Below are 24,757 nucleotides of genomic sequence, written 5' to 3'. Positions count from 1 at the left end.
TTTTGGCCGTTTTGCTAATTTTTCTTCTGATTAAAATGACATGCCTGTTCCCTTTTACTTAAGTCTTAAACACATCCTTCAAAGCCTGTCTTTGATTTTTATGAATTCTGGGAGGTGTTTCTTTGGCCAATATTGCTAACATACTATTTTATTCTATCTTTAACATATGTATCTCACATCTTTTTAAAAGACGTTTGCTTTTATATTTAAATTCAGTCTGTAATAGTTACAATATCAACATTATACTTTAGCAAATGTTAAAAGCTTCCCCTTTTTTAATGAAGCAGAGGGGGTTAATAAATAGTAAATGGCAAATGTACATGTAAATTTGTTATTTTCAAGAGCACAGACTTGAAATAAAATTTGTTATCTCTTTATTGACTTTCTTGTCATGCACCTAGTTACTTGACCAAGTTCTCAGAAGTCTAATGCTCAAGAAATAGTGATAGCTTAGAATAAATACTTGGCAAATAAAATCATGAAGGTTTTCGTGTTGTTGTTTGTTGGCTATTGATGACCTGAACTTTTTGAAGAAGCTTAAAATTTTGTTTCATTCTTTTGAAATCGTATGTGTAGGTTAGTAAAACTGGAGCTGAAGGCGCTGTGCTGGATGAAGCAAAGAACATCAACAAGTCCCTTTCTGCTCTTGGCAATGTCATTTCTGCTCTGGCTGAGGGGAGTGTGAGTGCACATCTTCTCTTTTCTTGTTGTTGTCTTCTGGGATCCATATGTGTAGATGCACGGATGTTTGAGTGAAAGATTCGGTGTGTTTGAATCAGTGTGTGTGAATTAGTTGTCTTACAGGAATTTATAGTATTAGTATGTAGCTCTTAGTTCTCCTCTTAATATTAATCTGTTAAAATAACCAAAATCCCTTTGTAACTTACTTAAAGTGTAACATATTTCTGTAACAAATTTTATTTCTTAGAAACCCATTGGTCTTCTATGTTTTTTATGTTCATAGACATATGTTCCATATCGAGATAGTAAAATGACAAGAATCCTTCAAGACTCATTAGGTGGCAACTGTAGAACCACTATTGTAATTTGCTGCTCTCCATCATCGTACAATGAATCTGAAACAAAATCTACACTCCTGTTTGGTCAAAGGTTAGTTGTTAAAATACAAAGTGTAAATGACAGGTCTTTTGTTTATTAAGTCTAGGAAAATGCAGGTAGGTATTATTCAAATCAGTGCATTTTGTAATATGCTAGGCAACTTTTTAATTGGGAGATAATGTAACAAGGTCCATTTTTAAAGCTGCTTGGATTTGAATTAAGTTTTAGTACATATGAAAGTCAAATTTATATGAGAACTTTAATTAAGCATTAAAGAAAATAAGCATTTAAATCAGATAATAAAGAAAAGCTTGACAAATATAATCCTGTATTAGCCTGTTGACATATGTGATAGGTTTGCATAATGGGAGAGCCAAATATGAATTGCTTAACCTGGGAAAGTCAGTAGTGGGGATTTATCTTTGACCTTCAACAGTAATTCTTTTTTTAAATAATTTATCCTTGCAAATGAATTGGGAAAATAGGGGCCCTTGTTTTTTTTATCCTCATCAGGTTTTTTTGTTTTTGTTTGTTGTTTTTTTTAAGCTATTCACAAATTTGAGAACTGACACAAATTTATTTAGCTTGTGAATAAGCACTATAGTAATTACGGTTCTTTGTGTTTAGTTATAAAGATAATTAACAAGAATAGTCAAATTGCATAACCAAAAATACATATATATATATATACACACACACACACACACACACCCCTTTATATATATGTAACACCTATGGATATCAGTTGAAAATATTTAATTCTAATTACATTTTTTTCCCTGCAATTACTTCTCTTAGGGCCAAAACAATTAAGAACACAGTTTGTGTAAATGTAGAATTAACTGCAGAACAGTGGAAAAAGAAATATGAAAGAGAAAAGGAAAAAAATAAGACCCTGCGGAATACCATTCAATGGCTTGAAAATGAACTCAACCGATGGCGTAATGGTAATAATTTATGAATATGTCATTTAGAGTATGTTGAATATGAATGTAAAGCTATTTTATAAATTTGAGACTAATAACAAATTTAAGTAAAAATAACAAACATATCCATTTTTACTTTTTAAGAATTAGGAATCATCAATTACAAATTAATAAAATCTTTTAAGTCCTAATTTTATCTGTAATGATAAATAGAGGCACAGAGGCCATCTTGGAAGCTATAGTAGTCACAGATGGCAAGGTTCCTACAGTAGGGTGGAAGCAATAAAATTTGTAAGATTTGGCGACTGGATTTAGAAGATGGAGGTGAGTCAAAAGTAATTGCAACTTCTCAAATCTCAGACTGAGCTGATAAAGTTGGTGAGAGCTGTTGAAATTGAATAAAATTTAATTCATTTTAGACAGGTGGATAGTTTTATTAACTATGCTTTCTCTTATTTTAGGAGAGACAGTGCCTATTGATGAGCAGTTTGACAAAGAGAAAGCCAACTTGGAAGCTTTTGCAGTAGATAAGGATATTACTGTTACCAATGATAAACCAGCAGCTACAATTGGAGTTACCGGAAACTTTACTGATGCTGAAAGAAGAAAGTGTGAAGAAGAAATTGCTAAATTGTACAAACAGCTTGATGACAAGGTAGGTATTGTTCATGTTCTAGTTTGTTTTAGAATGTTATGGCATAGGTATTTTTATTTTTAATTTTAATTTTTATGTATATAGGTCCCTTGGACCTATATACATCTTCTTTGGTTTCTGTTAACCTTATGAAAATCATTGTAAAGTTGACCCTCAGATAACACTGGTTTGAAATGCATGGATCCACTTAGATATGGATTTTTACAATAAATGCAGGTAGGTATTATTCAAATCAGTGCATTTTGTAATATGCTAGGCAACTTTTTAATTGAGAGATAATGTAACAAGGTCCATTTTTAAAGTAAATACAGTAATATAAATATATTTTTCTTATGATTTTAATAACATTTCTTTTCTTATGATTTTAATAACATTTCTTTTCTCTAGCTTGCTATATTAAAATATGAATTATATTTAAATATAAAAAAATTTATATAAAATATATAATTACAAATATAAAATATAAATGTAAAATTAAAAAATTTAAATATAAATATATATAATACATTAACAAAAAATATGTATTAGTTGTTCATTGGTAAGCTTTCCATTCAACAGCAAGCTAGTAAGAGTTAAGTTTTTGGTAAGTCAGAAGTTATATGTGAATCTTTAACTCTGTTGTGGTGGGGGATGGTCAGCGTCACTAACCCTCTCATTGTTCAAGGGTCATCTGTATTAATAAAAATACAAAATCACAGTTTCTGTTTTAGTGCAGAAACTGAGACATAATTATTTTTTTCCCTTTAAAAGAATTTTCAAAAGGAAATTTGGCATTGGGTCATTGGAGAGCCTTAATGAAACAATTTCTTAGAATCAGGGATCTAAGGACTCAAAGGTGATGCAGGAGATTAGAGAGGGAACAAAATAAAGTGGAAATAGTGTTTTCCTGTTTTGATTATGTCCGTTAGTAGTGTGAAAAATAAATTATGAACCAGAAAAAGAAGGGGAAAATAAGAGCAGTGGAGAGACTAGAAGTAAATAGTTCTGGTTTTGGTTTTAGGTGATATTTTATATGTATTTTAAATAGATACAGCAGTTTTGGAATAACTGCCTGGCCATAATTTTCAGTAATAGATTAAAATGTTTATTGTTTTTGCATTTAAACTATTTTTTTTTTTATAAACAAGCCTTTTTAAATTGGGTGATGTTACAATTATTATTTGAAAGAAATTCCATCTATTTCAACTTTTTTCTAGGAGATTGAAATAAGCTATGCTGAATTTAGAGAAACAGTTTTGAAATATTTTGGTTGGGGGAATAGTAATCTTACTATTTGTATTAGAAAATAGAATTTGGTTGTGAGCTACTTCGTTAACTTCCTACTTTAAAATTCTAGGATGAAGAAATTAATCAACAGAGCCAATTGGTAGAGAAACTGAAGACACAAATGTTGGATCAAGAAGAAGTAAGTTGAATACCTTACATACTGCTTTCAGAAGAGCTTTATAGTTTGACACTATTATTTAAACATAAAAGAACCTACAGAGCTTAGAATATACTGGAGTACATCAACAAGTTTTTTTAATATTCCTGTGCTTCACTGTGCATATGATACATCATTGGATTAAAGCAAAGATTCACTTCCTCTTAAGGTTTTTCTGTTTTTTTCAGTTTGAGTTCTAACTGGAGGGGAGAGAGGAAACTTTTTTCAGTATTCTTTTCATATAGTTCTACTGGAGTTTTTAACTCTGTCTTCTACTTTCCTTTCTTGACATACAGTGCTGTTTTACGTCCTTACTCTCCCCCAAAACATGTCTTATTAATTCTTGAGAAAGACTTACCACACTGGGCTGGGATAACTGTAGACTGTTCCTCCCTTTATGGAGAGTATTTCCACATGTAAATGAAGGAAGAAATATTAAAAACACAATGTTGTATTGTTGTTCCTCACTTTAAACACACATATAGGTTTAAAGGGATATTAAAGAAAGAAAATAACTTATCTCTGAATTGCTTGGACCTCTCTTTAATAATTGTATAATATAAGGTATGATTGAGAATGTCATTGAATGAAACATTTTTTACTCCTCTCTCACCATGTCTTCCTTCATCAAACCTCTTCATTTTTGCCTTCTTTACTTTGATAATAGTTCTTTCAAGTTCCTCTTCTCTAGTTTGTCACCTAGTTTAGACCCTCAGTTTATCTTATCTGGCAGAGCAGGGGGATAATTTAAAAATGGTACTTCATTCAAGGTTTGTTTTGGAGATGGAGGCAAAGATTATATAGCTTCAATAAAGAAGAGATAGCCACCATCAGTCAACTTAGTCCTGGTCACATCATCTTTGTACTTCAGTTATGGCATGTTTTCTCAGAAAGGTCACTAGTAAACATCTACACAATTCTTCATTATAATATTCTGTGCTGTGTGTTATAAGACATTTAACATGCATGACCCCACTTCTAAGTGCCATTAGCATTCTGCACCATTAGAGATACTCCTACAAATTTCCAGATGCCTCTCCCACTTAAAAGCCACTGACCATAGACGTTTGCAGTATTCTGCTAACTAGCCTCTTGGCTTCTCTGCAGTTCAAATTTTGTATGTTGATGCTAAGTTTTCCTGAGGCATAGCTCAGGTGCCACCCCTTTTTGACCAAAGAAAATCTAAACTTTAAAGCATGCCTTCTAAACATCTACTAATTTCTTTTTCTATGCTCATTATTCATGAACCTAGTATGCCTTTTCCTTTCCATTAAATTAATTTGCATATGACTAAAGTTGGCCAATTCTTGCCACCTTCTTCATGAATAACCTACAGAAATACTCTCTGTTTTAAATACTACCAAGCATACATAAATACATACATACGTATTGCCAAGCACTTTGTCACGTCCTCTCCCTCCTTTATGGCTCTTAGTTAACATTCCGTCATGTATTGCATCTATTTTATGTCCCTTTTTTTCTTCTACTAGATTCTTCAAAGACAAAATCTTTTTAATTTTCTTGCTGTCTCCCACAGTGTCTATCACAGTGCCTGCATAGAGTAGTCAGTAAATCTGTTGAATGAATAAGTGCTCACACAGTTAATAGCATCCACATTTTATTCTTTGTTAAACTCGTATACCTTTTTAAAACCTGTATACTTTTACTCTTTCATGTAGCTTTTGGCATCTACGAGAAGGGATCAAGATAACATGCAAGCTGAACTGAATCGTCTGCAAGCAGAAAATGATGCCTCTAAAGAAGAAGTAAAAGAAGTTTTGCAAGCCTTAGAGGAGCTTGCTGTCAATTATGATCAGAAATCTCAGGAAGTTGAAGATAAAACTAAGGAATATGAATTGCTTAGTGATGAACTAAATCAGAAATCGGTAGGTTATAATTCTGTTTTCTTCATATTTTAGTAAAAGTATTCTTAATTGAAATTAACTAGCTTCTTTCTAGTAAGCTTAATACTGATAGTATCGGTTCTTAAGGCATTCTAGCCTCAACTTCAGTTCCTCCTTTATATAAAACCTTAGAGGTGAAGGAAGAGCGTTATCTTTGAGTTCCTGAAGATCTGTTAAAAGGTAATTAAAATGCATTTGAAGACTTGTTGGCTATTCCCAATAGTCTAATGTTAAAGGAAAAATAAGTTTAACTTCTCATTGTTCAATAATGTTATTAGATGACTGTTAAGAAATGTGCACATAAAAATAAGAGAAGGAGATACAACTTTCTATAAGTTGTATTACATTCCCAGCCCCTGGCACAGAGCCTACCTAGCACAGTGAAGGCTCTTCCTAGCGATTCTGCAATAAATTAGGATCTTTGTTATTGCTATAAGACAGGATTTGCCACCCTCCTAGAGTGATGCCAAAGGTAGTATATAACTGTGATTGTGACTACTATACTTGAAGTAGCATCATGGAAGAACTCTCTTACTAACATTTTATTACTGTCAATACCAACTTCTTGTCCAGAAACCACATCTAGAGTTGAACTCAGTGTCAGTGTTCACTACTTATTTCCCTATCCATGTTCACCTATTTAAAGAAAAGCAGTCAATACTATTTTTAAAGGTTTCATACCCCTGATGAGAAATTCATTTTTCCCTATTAATCTCCAAAGTTACAATTTAATAGCATGGAGGTCAAGGTGCCCTTATAACTCTTACTGAGTTTGCATTATTAGCACATCTAATTACTGTTTGGAAGAACAACAGGAATTTCTTACAACTCTAAGCTGTAACTTGGTCTTCGGTCACCAGTTTCAGTCTTTATGACCGTTCTTTCTGTGTCTCAGTTACAAAGCTAAATCTGTCAGCACTACATTGGTAGTAGAAGTTAGAAACCTTACAGTGTTCTGTATCTTTTTATATGTGTACAGCATTGCTACTCAGTTGTTAGAGAAAATACCTGGTGATTTAGATATTAATGCACACTACCTTATGAGACTTGAAAGGTATGCCTGGTATTTTAGATTAAACTGGGTGGACACACTACTGGTACTCAGAAACTTAGGGAAATGTCCAGAAGAAACAACAAACTGAAATAATGGCATCTTTATTAAAAGCAACTGCATTTTTTTTTCAAGATTTTATTTATTTTTTTTTCACAGATAGAGATCACAAGTAGGCAGAGAGGCAGGCGGTGGGGAAGCAGGCTCCCCACTGAGTAGAGAACCCAATGCAGGCTCCATCCCAGGACCCTGGGATCATGACCTGAGCCAAAAGCAGAGGCTTTAACCCACTGAGCCACCCAGGCTCCCCAAGCAGCTGCAATTTTTAGTGCAACTTACTGATTTTTAATATCTGACCTGTGGTATAATGATTAGTTTTAATATGGTCAAATTGGGTTGGACTTTTCAAAATTATGGTGACTTTGTTGCTGGTAAAGCAGCTATTATTTTAAACTTAATTAAACTCAGTAATGCTACTTCATCACTATCTCCTAGATAATTGCTTATGTCATAATATCAAAGAAGCAGTAATTATCAAGTGGACTTTTCCAATGACTGTGTATATAGAAAATAGATAAAACACACAAACCATCTAGAAAGTTCAGTTCTATTCTAACATTATTTTGCTCAGACTCTGTTTCCAAAGATAAGACATATACTATGGTAATAAAAGAAAATTCAATCTAATTATTTTGGAAGTTCCTCACCTCTAGGTAGAAAACATAACCCAGTCTCAAAAATTAGTGAAATGGGGTGATGCTTGGGTGGCTCGGTTGGTTGGGCAACTGCCTTCAGCTTTGGGATGGAGCCCCATGTTTGGTTCCTCCCTCTGCTTCTGCCGCTCCCCCTGCCTGTGTTCTCTTGCTCTTTCATTCTCAACTAAATAAATAAAATCTTTTTAAAAATATATAGTGAAATGGTACAGACTCTCTGGTTTTCAAAGAGCATAATCGGGCTACTTTACAGAGTCTGCTAGGTCTAAAATATTTTCTAAGTTTAAACTGCTAGCTATCCCAGAACTCAGTAGATCAGTTAGTTCAAAAAACTGAAAGTAGAAAATAATGCGTTTGTGAGCCCTGGGTGAACTGAAATACCTGTCAATATTTGAAGTAATCTTTCACTGACTAGCTTTAACTGTGCCTTTGTTTGGGGTTCTGTAAGGCAACCTTAGCAAGTATAGATGCTGAACTTCAGAAACTTAAGGAAATGACTAACCACCAGAAGAAACGAGCTGCTGAGATGATGGCATCTTTATTAAAAGACCTTGCAGAAATCGGAATTGCTGTAGGAAATAATGACGTAAAGGTAAGTTTACTAACCAAATACTAAGTATGATTATCAGTAGAGAACTCATACTTCTGTTTACTACTTAACTTTTACAAAGTTCTTTTCATACCCATTATCTCATTCAAAACAACAATGTGTAGTAGATGTAGGTATTAATTTCATTTTAAATAGGTGAGGAAAGAGGAAGAGAATATGAGATGCTCAAAAGCAGTATCATTTATTTGGATCCCTGTTTGGTTTTTTCTCTGCCATGTAAAGATTTTTCATTTAGAGATCATGTTAATAAATTACTGTACATGAAAGTATGTAACTGGGGCAACAGTGAAGATTAGCTCAGGGAGTTAACTCATAAATGAATTGGCCTGTGGTTGCTTTTAAATGTTTGAAAAGATAAAAAAGATGAGGACTACTAATTTTAAAGTTCTACTGTGAAAAATTTCAGACATGTAACAGTAGAGAGAATAATACCTTGAACTTCAGAGTTACTAGTAATCAAAATGTTGCAGTACCTATATGCCTTTTATTCTTTCTTATCTTTTTTTAGGATACTAACATTAGTTATGTTAGCACTGGGCATGTGATAAGAAGAAAAGATTAGTGACCTGGTAAATTTTAAAACTTAGACCAAAAAAAGCAAACTAAAACTCTTAACTGCAAACACATGTATATAATATGAAAGATTTGTATGTTGCAGTAGGTATTTGTTTGGACTTTTTCTTCTTGATTAAAGCTTAATTATGTAACAAAGAACAAACTTACACTAAGGTTTATTGCGACAGCCTACTAAGAATAAGATGCCCAGTTTAACAAGATTTGAAAATGAAATAAAAGTTTCCAATATGGAGTACACATTCCTTCTGTTAATTGTTATTCAAAGCTGCTGTGTTTTGATGGAGACAAGGATTCGTCTCCTAGTACATCATTTTTTAATGTTGGCTCATGCCATTGAGACAAAAGAAAAATGTTAAATACTGGGTGACTTACTCTTTCTTCTCTCCAGAATGTTCCATCTGAACATTGAGGGTGAACTAATGTGATAGAGCTATGTGGGACTCTTCGGGGATGGAAAAGTAAATTTACTTCATATCATTAAACACGAGATAGGTGTTCAAAAGTTGTTTATAGATTTGTGTCTTCTTATTTATTTATTTATTTATTTATTAAGATTTTATTTCATTTGAGGGACAGAGAGAATGAGCAGGGTGAAAGGGAGAAGCAGGCTCCCCACTGAGCCAGGAGCCTGACATGGGGTTCGGTCCCGGAACCCAGGGATATGACCTCAACCAAATGCAGATGTTTAGCTTTCTGAACCACTGATGCGCCCCGCAGCTTCTTTTTAGAAAAGTCTTTCCATTTTATGTTCAACTAAGTCTTAATTTAAGTGAAAAAATGGTAAATAGAAAAAGAGAAGTAATTGTTTCTTTTCGGTGGCAGCGCCATTGATAAAATACAGGTTCCTTGACTCCTGGACTGTTTTTTTCACTATACCATTATAGCATTTTGATCCAAGTCAGCCTTGCAAATAGGTTCTTTAAAAAAAAAAAAAAATGGGATTCTCAGTATTTTTGTCATTTGTATATAATTCTTTTCCTCTTAACATCATCATTAAGCATTGCTTTTGCTTTATTAATTTTGTGGTTTTTACATTATGATTCACTTTGTGTCGTATGGTTAATGGATTTTGACAGATGCAGGATACAAAACCACCATTACAGTATAGTTATATATAGAGAACAGTTTCACCTCCTTTACAAATTCCTTGTGCTTTTTGCCCTATTAACCCCTCTCCCCTGAACAACAGCCAGTGTGATCTTTTCTGGTATAGTTTTGCCTTTTTCAAAATACCATATAGTTGGAATCATACAGTATTTTTCATTTTCAACTGGCTTTTCTTAGCAACCTGCAGTTAAGTTATTTCATGGCTTGATAGCTCATTTCTTTTATCACCAGATACTCCACTGTGTGGATATACCAGTTTATCCATTCCTCTATCAAGGGCCATCTTGGTTACTTGAGGTCTTTGGCAATTACACATAAAGCTGCTATAAACATTTGTATGCAAATTTTCCTGTAGACATAACTTTTCAATTCAGTTGGGTAAAAATACCTAGGAGCATAATTGCTAGAACATATGTTAAGAGTTGGCTTTATAAGAAACCCCAAAGTGGCTGTAGCATTTTGTATTCCTGTCAGCAGCGAATGAGCGCTCTTGTTACTTCACATGCTGACAAGTATTTGATGTCATCAGTTTTTTGGTTTGAGAAGTATATGTATAGTGTTATCTTATTGTTTTAATTTGCAGTGGGATTGTTTGTTTTCTTATCTTGAGTTTTAAAGAGATCTCTGTATGTTTTGGGTAGCAGTCCTTTGCAGTAAGTGTTTTGCACATATTCCTCCCAGTCTATGGCTTATCTTTTCATTCTCTTAACAGCGTCTTTTACAGAGCAGAAGTTTTTAATTTTAATAAAGTTTAGCTTACAAATTTTTTCTTTCAGGATTGAGTTTTTGGTATTGTATCTAAAACTCATGTCCAAACCCAAGGTCACCTAGATTTTCTCCTGTTCTGGAGATTTTTGGTTTTATATAATTTACATTTAGGTCTATGATCCATTTGGAGTTTTCTTTTTTCTGTAAGGTATAAGGTCTGTCAGGCTTTGTTATTTTACGGCTGGATTGATAGTTTCTCTGTGACAGCTCATTGAAAAAACTGTCCTTTGTCCACTGAATTGCCTTTGCCCCTTTGTCAGAGATCAAATGACTGTATTTGTGGGTGTCTGTTCCTGGGGTCTATTCTGTTCCAATTACTATCTGTTCTTTTGCCAGTCCCACACCATCTTGATTACTCTAGCTTTATAATAAGTCTTGAAGTTGAGTAGTATCAATCCTCTGACTTTGTTCTTTAGTAGTGTTTGGCTATTCAGGTTTTTTGCCTTTCCGTTTAAACTTTAGTGTCTGTTGATAAACTTGCAGGGATTGTTATTAAGATTATGCGAAATCCGTAGATCAAGTTGGGAAGAACTGACATCTTAGTATTGAGTCTTTCTATCCATGAATATGGAATATTTCCCATTTTGTTTAGTTCTTTATTGATTTGTCATAATGATTTTATACTTGCTATATTACATTTATGCCCAAGTATTACTTTTTCTTTTCATTCTAATGTCTGTGCCACTGTTTTTTTTAATTTCACATTCCCTTCTTCATTGCTGGTATAAGAATGTGACTTTCTTCATTGCTGGTATAAGAATGTGACTTTCGTAAGTTAATCTTGTATTCTGCAGTATTAAATATAATGGCTTACTGTTTCTAGATGTTGTTTTTTAAACGATCCTATCCACTACAAACAAAGGCAGTCTTATTTCTTCTCAAGCTCCACTTAATTTTAACATTGAATACTGTACTGGAATTTTTAATGAAACACATGAAACTTAGGGAATATACAGTCACCACGGTTCTTCTTTATTGAACTTAAAAGTCATCCTGTCTCTGCCCCTAAACATCATTACTAAGTTTTATACTGGGCTTACATATGATTATCAGTGAAGAGGAAATCTAAAAATTGAAAGAGGCAGTGTCTTCAGTTTGTTTTTAGGTTGCATTTGTTGTTTTCCCTTGTAAGCATGTATTAACATTAAGTTTTAGAAAACAGGGAAGGTAAAAATTAAAGCTAAGTTTACTTGCCCTTTATTAAGAACACTATTTAATGAAAGAAAAACTCCATACTTTTTATGAATACTGGGTAATACTTCTTTTGTTAAAAGATTTTAGAGTCTGGGTAACCACAAACTGGACATTTTTGGTTTTAATTTTTTATTTTATTTTTTTCTTACAGCAGCCTGAAGGAACTGGCATGATAGATGAAGAGTTCACTGTTGCAAGGCTCTACATTAGCAAAATGAAGTCAGAAGTAAAAACAATGGTAAAACGCTGCAAACAGTTAGAAAGCACACAAACTGAGAGCAACAAAAAAATGGAAGAAAATGAAAAGGAATTAGCAGCATGCCAGCTTCGTATCTCTCAAGTATGTATAACAGAACAAAGTTTCTTTACTTTGAACAGCCATGTATACATTTTATTGATTATAAAAATTTTAATGGGTGTCTGGGTGGCTCAGTGGGTTAAGCCTCTGCCTTCAGCTCAGATCATGGTCTCAGGGTTCTGGGATCAAGTCCCACATCGGGCTCTCTGCTCGGCAGGGATCCTGCTTCCTCCTCTCTCTCTTTCTGCCTGCCTCTCTGCCTACTTGTGATCTCTCTGTCAAATAAATAAAATCTTAAAAAAAAAAAAATTAAGGAAAATGACCTTCTGTGGGTTATTTTGGGTAACAGTATAAAGGTCAATTAGTTCTTCCTACGTTCACTGCAGTGTATGAGTAAATTTAACTGGGTTATATTTAGTGACATGTATATGTTATATATAGAAATTTGCTAGAAAATGTGACTGATTTGGCTTTTGAAAAATCTAGAAGAATTCTGGGGTAGACAACTACAGAACCAGTTTTCTGGCTTTGGCAACTGAATGGATGAGGCCATTCACCAAGATAGGAGTTGTAGAAGTAGGGAAAAAGAGTAATGTTAGACGGAGATACTAGTAAGGATATCGCATATTTCTGCCTTCAGTACCATAGTTTGCAAGTGTTGTAAGCTATACAGGGGACCATTTCCTTAATTAAATTATCATTGTAATATTACATGTTTAGATATACAGAGAAAACCTGCTAACTTTCAGATTATCCCTAAGAACAAAATGTGTGCATGAGATTTTATTTTTTGGCACTTCATATCAGTATATTTTTCCCAAAAGCATGAAGCCAAAATCAAATCATTGACTGAATACCTTCAAAATGTGGAGCAAAAGAAAAGGCAGCTAGAAGAATCAGTTGATTCCCTCAGTGAAGAACTAGTCCAGCTTCGAGCACAAGGTATTAACTTTTGATTTTTTTATGAGTTCTACGTATATTAATTCTTTCTTTAGTATAATTGTAGTAAATTAAATTTACACTGAAAATAGTGGGCATATGGATAACTTAGAACAGAAATAATATATTTTAAAATGATTTTGAGACCTATTTTTAAAATTGTTTTTGAATATGGAAGTGGCCAATCTAGGAATTTCCAACAAAGTTATGTGGGGTGTGTGTGGCGGGGGGTGGGGGCAGTGTATAAATCTTAACATAGGGGGATAGAGAAAGCTTCTTAGCCCCTACCATGCCCTAACCCATCTGTTACAGGATTAGGCAAAGAAAATAAACTATAATATCAACATAAAGGATATAACTATATTATTAGTAAATATGTTCTGAGGCCAGAGAGCAAGATTTACTATGTGGCATTTAGATAATTTAAAGTCAAGTACTGCCAAGCAACAGATCCTTCATAAAGCCTTTGGCTCGTTGGTTTATAGGAAGAACTTTAAGGCTTATTTCTTCCCTATTTTCTCTCTACCCAAACAGAGAAAGTACATGAGATGGAAAAGGAGCACTTAAATAAGGTTCAGACTGCAAATGAAGTTAAGGCAAGTTTGCTGTAATGTTGGATTCTAATGACTTTAATCCATTGTTTTTATTCTTAATCTTGATTAATCTGATTTAAATCCCTTTCTCCCAATAACTTCAGCAAGCAGTTGAACAGCAGATCCAAAGCCACAGAGAAACTCATCAAAAACAGATTAGTAGTTTGAGAGATGAAGTTGAGGCAAAAGAAAAACTCATCACTGATCTTCAAGAGTAAGTATACTTTTCTTCCCTCTGAGATACTAGAAGCTAACTCAGAAAGATTGACTGTTTAGCAAGAGGAAATAATATCTTTTCAGAAGTCTCCATTTTTCATTGAAAATTTTTATTTTGCCTTGCGCGTAAAGAATCTTTTTAGTTAAGAGCATAACTTCTAAGTTCCAGGTGAAATTTTTAAAAATTGGGTACCTGGGTGGCTCAGTTTGACTCAGGTCATGATCTCAGGGTTGTGGGATTGAGCCCCATGTCAAGGCTCCCTGCTCAGTGGGGAGTCTGTTTCTCCCTCTCATTCTCCCTCTCTCAAATAAATAAAATCTTAAAAAAGAAAAAAGGTTTTTAAAAATTAACTTCCTTTTTAAAAATTCCTTAACAGAGAAAAACTTTTGGAAATGTGGGTTTTAGAAGGTTGGGGTTTTTTTTTTTTAAGTTTTTACTTTATTTTAATTCAAGAACTTTAAAAAAAATAATTGTATTCTTGGTTTTTCATTTGCTCTGTTTCCATAGCTGTATGTATACATAGCTTAGAATTTATAAAAATTGGAGGTCTGCAACTAAATCATGATTTGAGTAGGAACCAGAGGAGAGTAAGTAAGAAAAAATGATGACAAATTTTGATATGTGGGTCATTGCCTTAATGATAAATACAGAATGAGATTCATGGCTTCAGACCAAAATATGAGAAATATTTCATGACTGAAAATAGCCAGGTCCTCTTCATTCCCCTGTGGGGAAGGTGGTCTTGAGTATAACAGGTGGTCTTGAGTATTTCAGTAGCGAAATGATGGAATTTAAGAATTTGAAAGAATTTCAATGATGCCATTCAGAAAATGGATACTGTTTTTTTGATACTGATACTGTGTTACGTTTTTTTCTTTTGTCAGCCAAAACCAGAAAATGATGTTAGAGCAGGAACGTCTAAGAGTAGAGCATGAGAAGTTGAAAGCTACAGATCAGGAAAAGAGCAGAAAACTACATGAACTTACGTGAGTAAATGTTTTAATTCAAATTTAAAAACTAACAACTGGGGGCATGTGATTGGTTCAGTTAGTTAAGTGTCTGCCTTCATCTTAGGTCGTGACTGTGCTTGAGCCCTGTGTCAGGCTCCCTCTGCTCAGCCAGGAGTCCGCTACTTGCTCTCACGTGTTTTCTCTCTCTCAAATAAGTAAATAAATAAAATCTTAAAAAAAAAAAAAATCAAAAGTAAATTAGAGGACCACAGGCATTGCTCTTGGATGTACCCAGTGGACACATTTTTAAGTTTTTAACGGCTATAGGATATTTTTCTTAAACCTTCTGAGTTTTAATATATACCTTAAAATTTGCAAGGTCTTATATTCTTCACTGAAGGCAGGTTCAGACTTCTGTCAGGATTTCATTATAAAAATATACTTTGAATATCATTAAGTCATTTAGAAGCCTTCTGCCACAAAAGCCTTCTGTGAAATTTAAAAAGAAGTGTTCCTCCTTTACTTTACCTGGTGTACTGAGAGTATACTCAGTACTCAGTTTTCTAGAATCTCAGCAGGTAGAAAACTCATGACTATAACTCCTCACTTCTTGAATTTATGACAGATGATTTACAAATGGAACTGCTCTTATTAGTACGGTCACATGTCAGGACCAACTTTCAGAGTTGGTGTTACACAAACTGCCGAATCTCAACCATAGTTCTGTTTAGAATAACTTTAATATGAAATACATAAAATGTTTTAGTCTTCAATAATTTATAATTCCCAGTTTAAGCAGAATTATTTTGGATAAATAGTAGTTAGTGTGTTCTATGTGGTATATTCTAAAATATAAGAACCATTCCTTCCTAATTCTTTGAATTCTGCTACATTTTATTTTCATCCCTACACGCTGTAGTAGTAGTTTTTTTTTTCTAATAAACTATAGATTTAGAAGGAGATTGTAAGGCATGTAAAATTTATTTGAAAATAAAACTAACTTCATGGAATTCAGAGTTGAAAATATGTATATTCTGCTGTTTAGAGTCATGCAAGATAGACGAGAACAAGCAAGACAAGATTTGAAGGGTTTGGAAGAGACAGTGGTAAGAAAAGCTCGAAAATAAATAAGATGGTGGGATGTTTAATGGGTTTCCCCTTGGTTATACTAAATATTTAAAGACCAAATTCCAAAAACATTGCTGTTCTTAATTCAAGGCAAAAGAACTTCAGACTTTACACAACCTGCGGAAACTCTTTGTTCAGGACCTCGCCACCAGAGTTAAAAAGGTAATAAGATAATACTGAGGTGGGTATTTATAGAAATGGTGCTTACTATGTCTAATTATTTATATCTGTAACTGAGGTAATTTTACGTTGTCATAACAATTTTTGTATAGTTAAGGTTAGAACTTTTTAACTTTTAATGTTTTCATAGTATTCATTGACCTTCTTTTCTTAGAGTGCCGAGATCGATTCTGATGACACTGGAGGCAGTGCTGCTCAAAAGCAAAAGATCTCCTTTCTTGAAAATAACCTTGAACAACTCACTAAAGTGCACAAACAGGTAACAAAGAATCTATTTTATAGGTAACTGCAAAATTATAAGAAAAAAATTGAGGAATGGCAAGTGTTTGAGTATTTCCGAGGTCTAAGGAATTTTCATGCCCTGAGCTGTTCTATTGCTTTATTTAGCAATTATATAAATAAATCACTAGCAATTTTTAAGGATGTTAATGTTTTTAACAACCCTATTATCAAGAGGCCAATGAAAATGGGTATTTATTTTCTAGGATTTCAGGCATGTCAGTTTTTCGCACTTACTCATGATAATTTTTAAATCTTTAGTAGATAGGACTTTGCAGTTAAAATACAGTATTTTTTTGTCTGTCATTTAATGCCCCAGAGTGTGAACTATATGAAATAATGAGAAAGTTCATTTTTTTTTTAAATTGTACTTATTGTGTGGGTCTTTGTTTTTGTTGTTTTGCTTTTTTGTGGCTTAATATGTGATTTAATTATTTTTAAAGTTTCTTAGCATATGGAATTGCACATCTTTATTCATATAAGTGTGATGTTTGTACCTAGAGTAAAGGGAATTTTAGCCGTTTTGCTTTCCACACTTATTTTAACACTTAAAATGGTATTTACCAGATTAGTACCTTATTGAAGAGACCTAACACCTTACACCTTACTGTCATTGCCTAGTGAGGAGACAGAATAATTTCCCCTTGCCCCCCAAAATTGAGTGAAATTGTATCTGTGAGAAATACATATATAGATGATATGCATGGATGTATGTATTCTTTGTGTGTTGCTGCCTAAGTTAAGTTAACTAAATGGAAAATGTTAATATAAAATGTAGTTTTACTTTTTTTCTAAAGAGAAATTATGAAATGTTTGTAGTTTCTCAAATCATCTTGTTAAAGCTAAACTACTTATTTTCTTTATGTACTTGTAGTTGGTACGTGATAATGCAGATCTTCGCTGTGAACTTCCTAAGTTGGAAAAGCGACTTAGAGCTACAGCCGAAAGAGTGAAAGCTTTGGAGTCCGCACTGAAAGAAGCCAAAGAAAACGCATCTCGTGATCGCAAACGCTATCAGCAAGAAGTAGATCGTATAAAGGAAGCAGTCAGATCAAAGAATATGGCCAGAAGAGGACATTCTGCACAAATTGGTTAGTAGAACACATTAAAACCTTTTAAACTTTGCTTGGTTTGAATGTATTTATTTACTTGAAAACATAATCTGATTGATTGATTATGTGTTGTCATGGAGGTATTTGTATTTCTAATTTACCAGAGTGGCATTGTTGGGCATGAAGAGCAGATTGAGGGATAGCTACATTCACAGGACAAGAAAATAAATAAGAACTAGATGGGCATGCAAGAGTGGTCAGAAGTGAAACTATATAGAGAGCATTCCTAAAGCAAAGAGAGACTTGCAAGAAAATAAGTTGTCAGTAATAATACTACATGCTTTAGAGTACTATTCATACAGGAATAAGGTTTTTAAGAGGCTGGGGATTATATAGGTCCTGGTGTAAAGGTTATAACCAAAAGGAAAATTTTCTGAGAAACAGAATGGCAAAGAAAAACCACATTTGGGAATTGTGAATGAAAAGAAGAGACCTAAACTGTCACTACAGTCATGTGTTAAGATTTATTCTAAAGTCAGTTCTTCTTTTTCATATTAGCTAAGCCTATTCGTCCCGGGCAACATCCAGCAGCTTCTCCAACTCATCCAAGTGCAATTCGTGGAGGAGGTGCATTTGTTCAGAACAGCCAGCCAGTAGCAGTTCGAGGTGGAGGAGGCAAGCAAGTGTAATCTTTACACATTACTACAGGTGTGTATTTTAAATCTGGCTTTTAAATTATAGCTCTAAATGGAAATGTTCAGCCATTGATTATTAAATACTACTTTTTTTTGGATTTTCGTATTAGTTGGTTTTTGTTTTTTTCTAATGTGTAAGATACTAAGATACTGGATTGTTTTTAAAAGCTCTTATATTCTTTCTAATGGATATACCATGGTTTATAACTATTCCCTTTTATTGGACATTTAATTAAGTTGATTTTTTTCTATATTATCAAATGTCTCACATTTCAAATTTCATATATGGAAATTTCTATTTGGAAAATTTCAAGTGTGAAATACCTTTTTGTGTCCCCTCACCTTTTAAATTATTTTCAGAAGATTCCCAGAAGTGGAATTACAAGAAAGTGTGAACTTTTTTTTTTTTAAAGATTTTATTTATTTGACAGCAAGAGAGATCACAAGTAGAGAGGCAGGCAGAGAGAGAGGGAGAAGCAGGCTCCCTGCTGAGCAGAGAGCCCAATGGAGGGCTTGATCCCAGGACCCTGAGATCAAGACCTGAGCTGAAGGCAGAGGCTTAACCCACTGAGCCACCCAGGCATCCCAAGAAAGTGTGAACCTTTTTAGGCTCTCGATACATTTTAATACATGGCTCGCCAGAAAGATTAGGTCAAACTGCATCTTGGCCAAGGATACTGTCCATTTTGTTGCATCTTCGCCAGCGTGGAATATTAATAGTTTTTTTAAAGATTTTATATATTTATTTAAGAGAGAAACGGGAGAGGGAGAGAGAGGGGTACACACATCAGTGGTGGGAAGGTGCAGAAGGAGAGGGAGAAGCAGATTCCCGCTGAACAAGGAGCCCGATGTGGGGCTCAATCCCAGAACCATGGGATCATGACTGGAACCGAAGGAGGCAGATGCTTAACCGACAGAGCCACCCAGGTGCCCCTGAATATTAATAGTTTTTAAGCTTCTGTTTTAATAGTCCAAAATAAACATCTTGTTGATTTATTAAGAACTTGGATTGTTTCGGGGGTGCCTGGGTGGCTCAGTGGGTTAAGCCTCTGCCTTTGGCTCAGGTCACCATCTCAGGGTCCTCTGCTCAGCAGGGAGCCTGCTTCCCCACTCTCTCTGCCTGCCTCTCTGCCTATTTGTGATCTATGTCTGTCAAATAAAATCTTTAAAAAAAAATAAGAATTTGGATTTTTTTAATATATTTATTGGTTCATTTATATTTTCTTTTCTTTTTTAAGTTATTTCTTTGTCCTTTCCATTTATCTGTTGCAAATGATTTTCCTAACAGATTTGTCTTAATCTGTTTCTGATCACATGAGTGATTGTTCCTTATAGGAGGATAAAGACTTACCGCAAAGTAGGATATATATATATATATATATATATCATCCAGAGATACTGTCCAATACATTGTATCTTTCTGGTGCTTTCTTTGCATATTAGGATATTTAAATTAATTTTAAGGGACACCTGGGTGCCTCGGGTGGGGAGTCTGCTTCTCCCTGTCCCTCTGCCTGCTGCTCCCCCTGCTTGTGCTCTCTCTTTCACAAATAAATAAGATCTTTTAAAAATTAATTTTAAACTGTTGATGAATGTTTCTTTGTAGCCTGCTCTTTTATTTATTTATTTTTTTAAGGATTTTATTTATTTGACAGAGAGATACACAATGAGAAAGGGAACACAAGCAGGGGGAGTGGGAGAGGGAAAAGCAGGCTCCTCACTGAGCAGGGAGCCTGATGTGGGGCTCGATCCCAGGACCCTGGGATCATGACCTGAGCTGAAGGCAGACGCTTAACGACTGAGCCACCCAGACGCCCTTGTAACCTGCTTTTTTAACTTAGTAATATGTTCTGAACATTTTCTTGTACAACACAACTAGGTAGTAAGCTGCTAGGATTCCATCATATAGCAGAAACTCCAATTTTTTGTTTAGAAAAGTCACAGTTTGAATCCCAACTTTCCTATTTTTATGAACTTCAGCATATTACTTTTTATAGTATTTAATTTCTTTATTTTTATTTTACTCCTTTAAATTTCTTTTTTTTTTTTTAATTTATTTATTTGACAGAGATCGCAAGTAGGCAGAGAGGCAGGCAGAGAGAGGAGGAAGCAGGCTCCCCGCTGAGCAGAGAGCCCGATGCGGGACTCGATCCCAGGATGCTGGGATCATGACCTGAGCCGAAGGCAGAGGCTTTAACCCACCGAGCCACCCAGGCGCCCCTCCTTTAAATTTCTTAAGCATGAAAATAAATTATGTATTTATGGTCTAAAACTAATGTACCTATAAAACATTTTTTCCATAACCACAATAACATTGCATGCAACAAAATATTTTTAATATTATCTAATGCCAGTCCATATTCAGATTTCTCTAATTATTTTTCCCCCCTAAGTCCTTTATAGCTGGTTTATCTAAACCACGGTATAATCCATGACCACTGTTTACATTCAGTTAGACCTCTGAAGTCTCTTTTAATCTAGAAAAATCCCCCCTTTTTAATGACATTGGTTTACTGAGGAGATTAGGCCAGTTATCTTGAGCATATGCCTCCTCTGGGTGTGTTTCTATGTGTGATAGCCTTATTTCTCTATTCCCTATATAATGAAAGCATTTATGAGGTGGGGCATAAGCATCTTTAACAAGACTACCAAATAAAGTAGTATGTGTTTAATATTGTGTCACATCCGTAGATATACAGTAGATTGCTTTCCTGCCAATTGGAGACAGCCTCTGTTTTTCCCTGTTTGGAGTAATCACTTGCTGAGCCCCTTTGTTAGTGAAATGTAAGTCACTTTTGAGAATTACGCAAGTTAAAATGTTGTTACCTAGTACAGAGCAGCTGTTCAGTAATAGGCAGGCTGCCTTTTCTGGAAGTGTAGGTGGGCAAAGGGATTTTCACAGCATAAATAGAGATACAGATAAAAGTTTATTCCTTTTGGGTATTGTCCTCACATTAGAATTCACGGGTAAACTTTGAACTCCTATCTTACTTGCAGAGAGGATAGACCAGGGCCTTTGTTACATATAACTTAAGTTTTAGCTAGAAAGTAGAATGCTGATCCCAGTGTAATGACAGCAGTTTAGCACATGAGGGAGATAGCTAACCTAGCCAGACTAGGTTTTGAAGACTTGGAGTAGTAATGATAGAAGTATAGTTGATTACAGGATTGTTTCATTGCTGGTCCAAAAGGATAGTGGTTTTTATTTTTTAAAGCCTTGGATCATTCAGTCTTAAACCATGATTGTGGAGTATATGAGCTCCATAAGTGATAAATTGTTGAAAAGTTGAATAATATGTAGAGAAATTTTAAAATTATTTTTACTTATTAAGGAAAACATTTCAAAACACTGGGTTTATTTCTGGGGAAGACAACAATGTGTTAATAATACCGATTCTGTTGGAACCCAGTTTTTCATGTCTGGTTGTCTTTCTTGCATAATACTGTCAACAAGTTGAGTTTTCCTAAACACACAGGTAAGTAGGTGGCTTAATACCAGAATGCCTCCAGGTGACAACAGCTGGAATTGTTTATTTCACTGTTTCTTTTCCTACTCTATCTTGTTTTTACCTATCCCTCTCTCCAACCCACACTTCTTGTTGGTTTTTTGTTTTTTTTTACAGCTACCATGAATATAACATCATGGTCTTTGGCTTAAGAATGTCACTGACACTGTCCACTGACTTCCATTTTATTAACCATCTTTTTTTTTTTTTTTAATGTAATTCCTACATATGCTCACTCATAACTCTCTTGGGGAGATAAAAACAAAGAGCTTCTTCGAAGCAGAAGCTAAATAAAAAGAAAAGCGATCAAATCATTTAATTATTGCCATCTTTTTAATTGGGGGCAAGTGGTCTAAGCTATTGGCTAAAATGTTTTTAAATATATTGGTATGTTTTATTTACTTGTTTCATTCTTTTCATGATTTTTTTAAACTAATTTATATAAATTTTTGCATCTATTTTCAGGTGTTGAAAATAATTGAAGAATGAAGAGGACATAATATCAAGCAGAGTCATTCAGTGACTATAACCTCTACCCCCTGGGAATTGTAGAATTATAACCCTTTTTTAATGTATAAATTATACCTGGCCTGTACAGCCGTTTCCTACCCACTCTTCTTGTAAACTCTGCTGCTTCCCAACACAACTAGAGTGCAATTTTGGCGTCTTAGGAGGGGAAAAGATGACAGTTTACAACTGTGGTTCTATTTATTACACAGTTTGTCTTTTGTGTCTTAAATTTAGTCTTCACTGTGCCAAGCTAATTGTACCATATAGGATTGTGCTTTTTGTACTTGTCTTTTGTTTGTTTGTTTGTGTTTGTTTTTTAATCTCAGTTTAAGTTACCTAGCTGCTACTGCTTCTTACTTTTCTTAATAAAGTGTCTTCCTTACTTTAGGGAAAATGGAACAATTAGATTAAATGTCTTTAATTTCACCACCTAAAACACTACATACCCACAAAATATATCAGGTCAGTACTGTACTTTAAAATCCCTTGAAATGATTTCAGAGTTAAAATTATTTGTACTGTGTCTGAAGTTTGCTTCTGAAAACTACTGTTTGAGCACTGAAACCTTAAAACTGCCTAACAAGGCATTTGAGACTGAGCACGGCTAATTAATTATCTTCATGAAATGCCTGTTACTGAATTATCTTTAATAGAAATATTTTATAATATCAAAAGCAAATCTCCATTTAAGAAAGAGGATTTGGAGAAGGAATTCTATTTCTCTTCCCAGTTCTATAATCAACATGGCGTGATGGAATGAAAACACTCTGCTTCATTCTGGTGAGCCTGTTAATTAATATAAGAATTAGACAGATACTGATTTGTCATCTTCATATAGTGAAATGAAGTAAGATACTACAGGATTAAACAGCATTTATATTCTTAACTACTGTATTGGTTGATCTAAATTTATAGCCAATGGAAATTGAGAAAAATTGTGGAGAACTTAATGGTGAGCTTATAAATCTATAGGTGAATTTTGGTCTGAAATCCCTGAGGTATTTTTAACCTGCTACCTAGAAATAGCAAAGTGCAAGTCACTAATAATCCTCAAAGAAATTTTGTTGGCTATAGCCCATAATTTGGTAATTTGTACTAAGTGTATCCGTTTTTGCCACTTCTTCCTCAGCTTATCAAACAACGTCAAAAGTTTTATTTTCAGAAGTTCAAAATGTAGTAGGGAGGGAGATTTAAATATTTGCCTCATCTGTGTGTGGGGTGACTATACCTATATTAGCAGAAATTTGCAGATAATGATGATTTTAAGGTGATTCAGTCAATAGAGAAAGTTGGAAAATTCTGTGTTAGGATCTGGCTGGCAGAATTAACTTTTTGAAAAAGTTTTATACACAGATATTTGTATTAAATTTGGAGCCATAGTCAGAAGACTCAGATCATAATTGGCTTATTTTTCTATTTAACTATTGTAATTTCCACTTTTATAATAGTTTTGATTTAAAAGATAAATTTATTTATTTATTTTTTTAACAGTCAAAAGTCCTTGCTGTTGTAGTCTGCAACCTTCAAAATGATGGTGTTGCTTTTCAGACTGGTCAAAAGAAACACTCCAGAAATTGAGATGAAAACTTGGTGTGCAGCAAGATTGAAGTAATACAGTTAACTTTAAAAAAAAAAAAAAAAAAAGAAGTGCTATAGCCTATTTATGGTGATAGTTTTCTAAATGGAAAACTGTTGGGCTGCATTTACATAGACATTTGTATTTTGTTTCAAAAGAAAGCTTGCTTCTTTGGCAGTATTTTTAAATGAAGCAGAATTTTTTTTCTCTTTTATCTGAACATTATGGTAGTTTCATTCTTGTAAGATGTATCACGGGTATTGGTGCTGTGTAACAAACAATTGTAATTAGCATGTGGTTCAGAATTCACAATGTTAGGGTTTTTTAAAATATTGAAATGGTTCTTTTCTATTTATAATTTCAGACTTTCACAAAGTGTACAAAGAATTTCATAAATTAGTTTTCAGTGAACTGCTCTTTTTGCTATGGTAGGTCATTAAACACAACATTTACTCTTATAAAATTTCTGATCATCTAGAACATTGACACGTTTCAATTTGCGGTGTCTTTTTTTTTCTTTTTTTCTTTTTTTTTGACTGACTATTAACGTTCCTCTGAATGGTATTGATAAATGGTTCAGAAGAGAAACTCAATGAAATAAAAGTAATATTTATTCATGGTGATCAATTAAATTATTTGTCTAATTTAAGCAAGCTACTGTTCATAACTTTCAATTTGATATAAGGTGACAGAAAAGAATCTGAATATACCTGTGGAATATGTTGGTTTATTTTCAGTGCTTGAAGATACACTCAAAAGATAATTGGTTTGGGAAGACGCCATATAATCTTTAAGTTTTAAGTTAACCTGCATGCTGTAAATGTGTTTTATGTTTAAATAAAGAGGAA

General features: G+C 33.9%; 1 protein-coding gene across 2 annotated transcripts in view; it reads left to right on the top strand.

Moving 5' to 3' along the window:
* KIF5B (kinesin family member 5B) overlaps window positions 1-23,343 on the top strand; it is a 43,991-nt gene extending 20,648 nt beyond the window's left edge. Inside the window, exons 9-26 of one of the 2 annotated variants that reach the window (XM_032837906.1) lie at window positions 577-681; window positions 965-1,110; window positions 1,858-2,006; window positions 2,447-2,640; window positions 3,977-4,045; window positions 5,743-5,949; window positions 8,180-8,323; window positions 12,138-12,326; window positions 13,109-13,226; window positions 13,758-13,819; window positions 13,921-14,030; window positions 14,918-15,019; window positions 16,029-16,089; window positions 16,202-16,273; window positions 16,446-16,550; window positions 17,445-17,661; window positions 18,181-18,330; window positions 22,289-23,343. In XM_032837906.1, the coding sequence (XP_032693797.1) occupies window positions 577-681; window positions 965-1,110; window positions 1,858-2,006; window positions 2,447-2,640; window positions 3,977-4,045; window positions 5,743-5,949; window positions 8,180-8,323; window positions 12,138-12,326; window positions 13,109-13,226; window positions 13,758-13,819; window positions 13,921-14,030; window positions 14,918-15,019; window positions 16,029-16,089; window positions 16,202-16,273; window positions 16,446-16,550; window positions 17,445-17,661; window positions 18,181-18,311 (2,181 nt within the window). In that variant the 3' untranslated portion in view covers window positions 18,312-18,330; window positions 22,289-23,343. Of the gene's footprint in view, window positions 1-576; window positions 682-964; window positions 1,111-1,857; window positions 2,007-2,446; window positions 2,641-3,976; window positions 4,046-5,742; window positions 5,950-8,179; window positions 8,324-12,137; window positions 12,327-13,108; window positions 13,227-13,757; window positions 13,820-13,920; window positions 14,031-14,917; window positions 15,020-16,028; window positions 16,090-16,201; window positions 16,274-16,445; window positions 16,551-17,444; window positions 17,662-18,180; window positions 18,335-22,288 lie in introns of those variants that run through there. The other variant, XM_032837907.1, reaches the window with a different exon arrangement.
* The last annotated feature ends 1,414 nt before the right edge of the window (window positions 23,344-24,757 follow it).

This window comes from Lontra canadensis, unplaced genomic scaffold, assembly GCF_010015895.1.
Source record: "Lontra canadensis isolate GAN:19392208 unplaced genomic scaffold, GSC_riverotter_1.0 scaffold100, whole genome shotgun sequence".
NCBI lineage: Eukaryota > Metazoa > Chordata > Mammalia > Carnivora > Mustelidae > Lontra > Lontra canadensis.
Note: the sequence above shows the minus strand (reverse complement) of the source record. Positions and strands in the feature narration are given on the sequence as shown.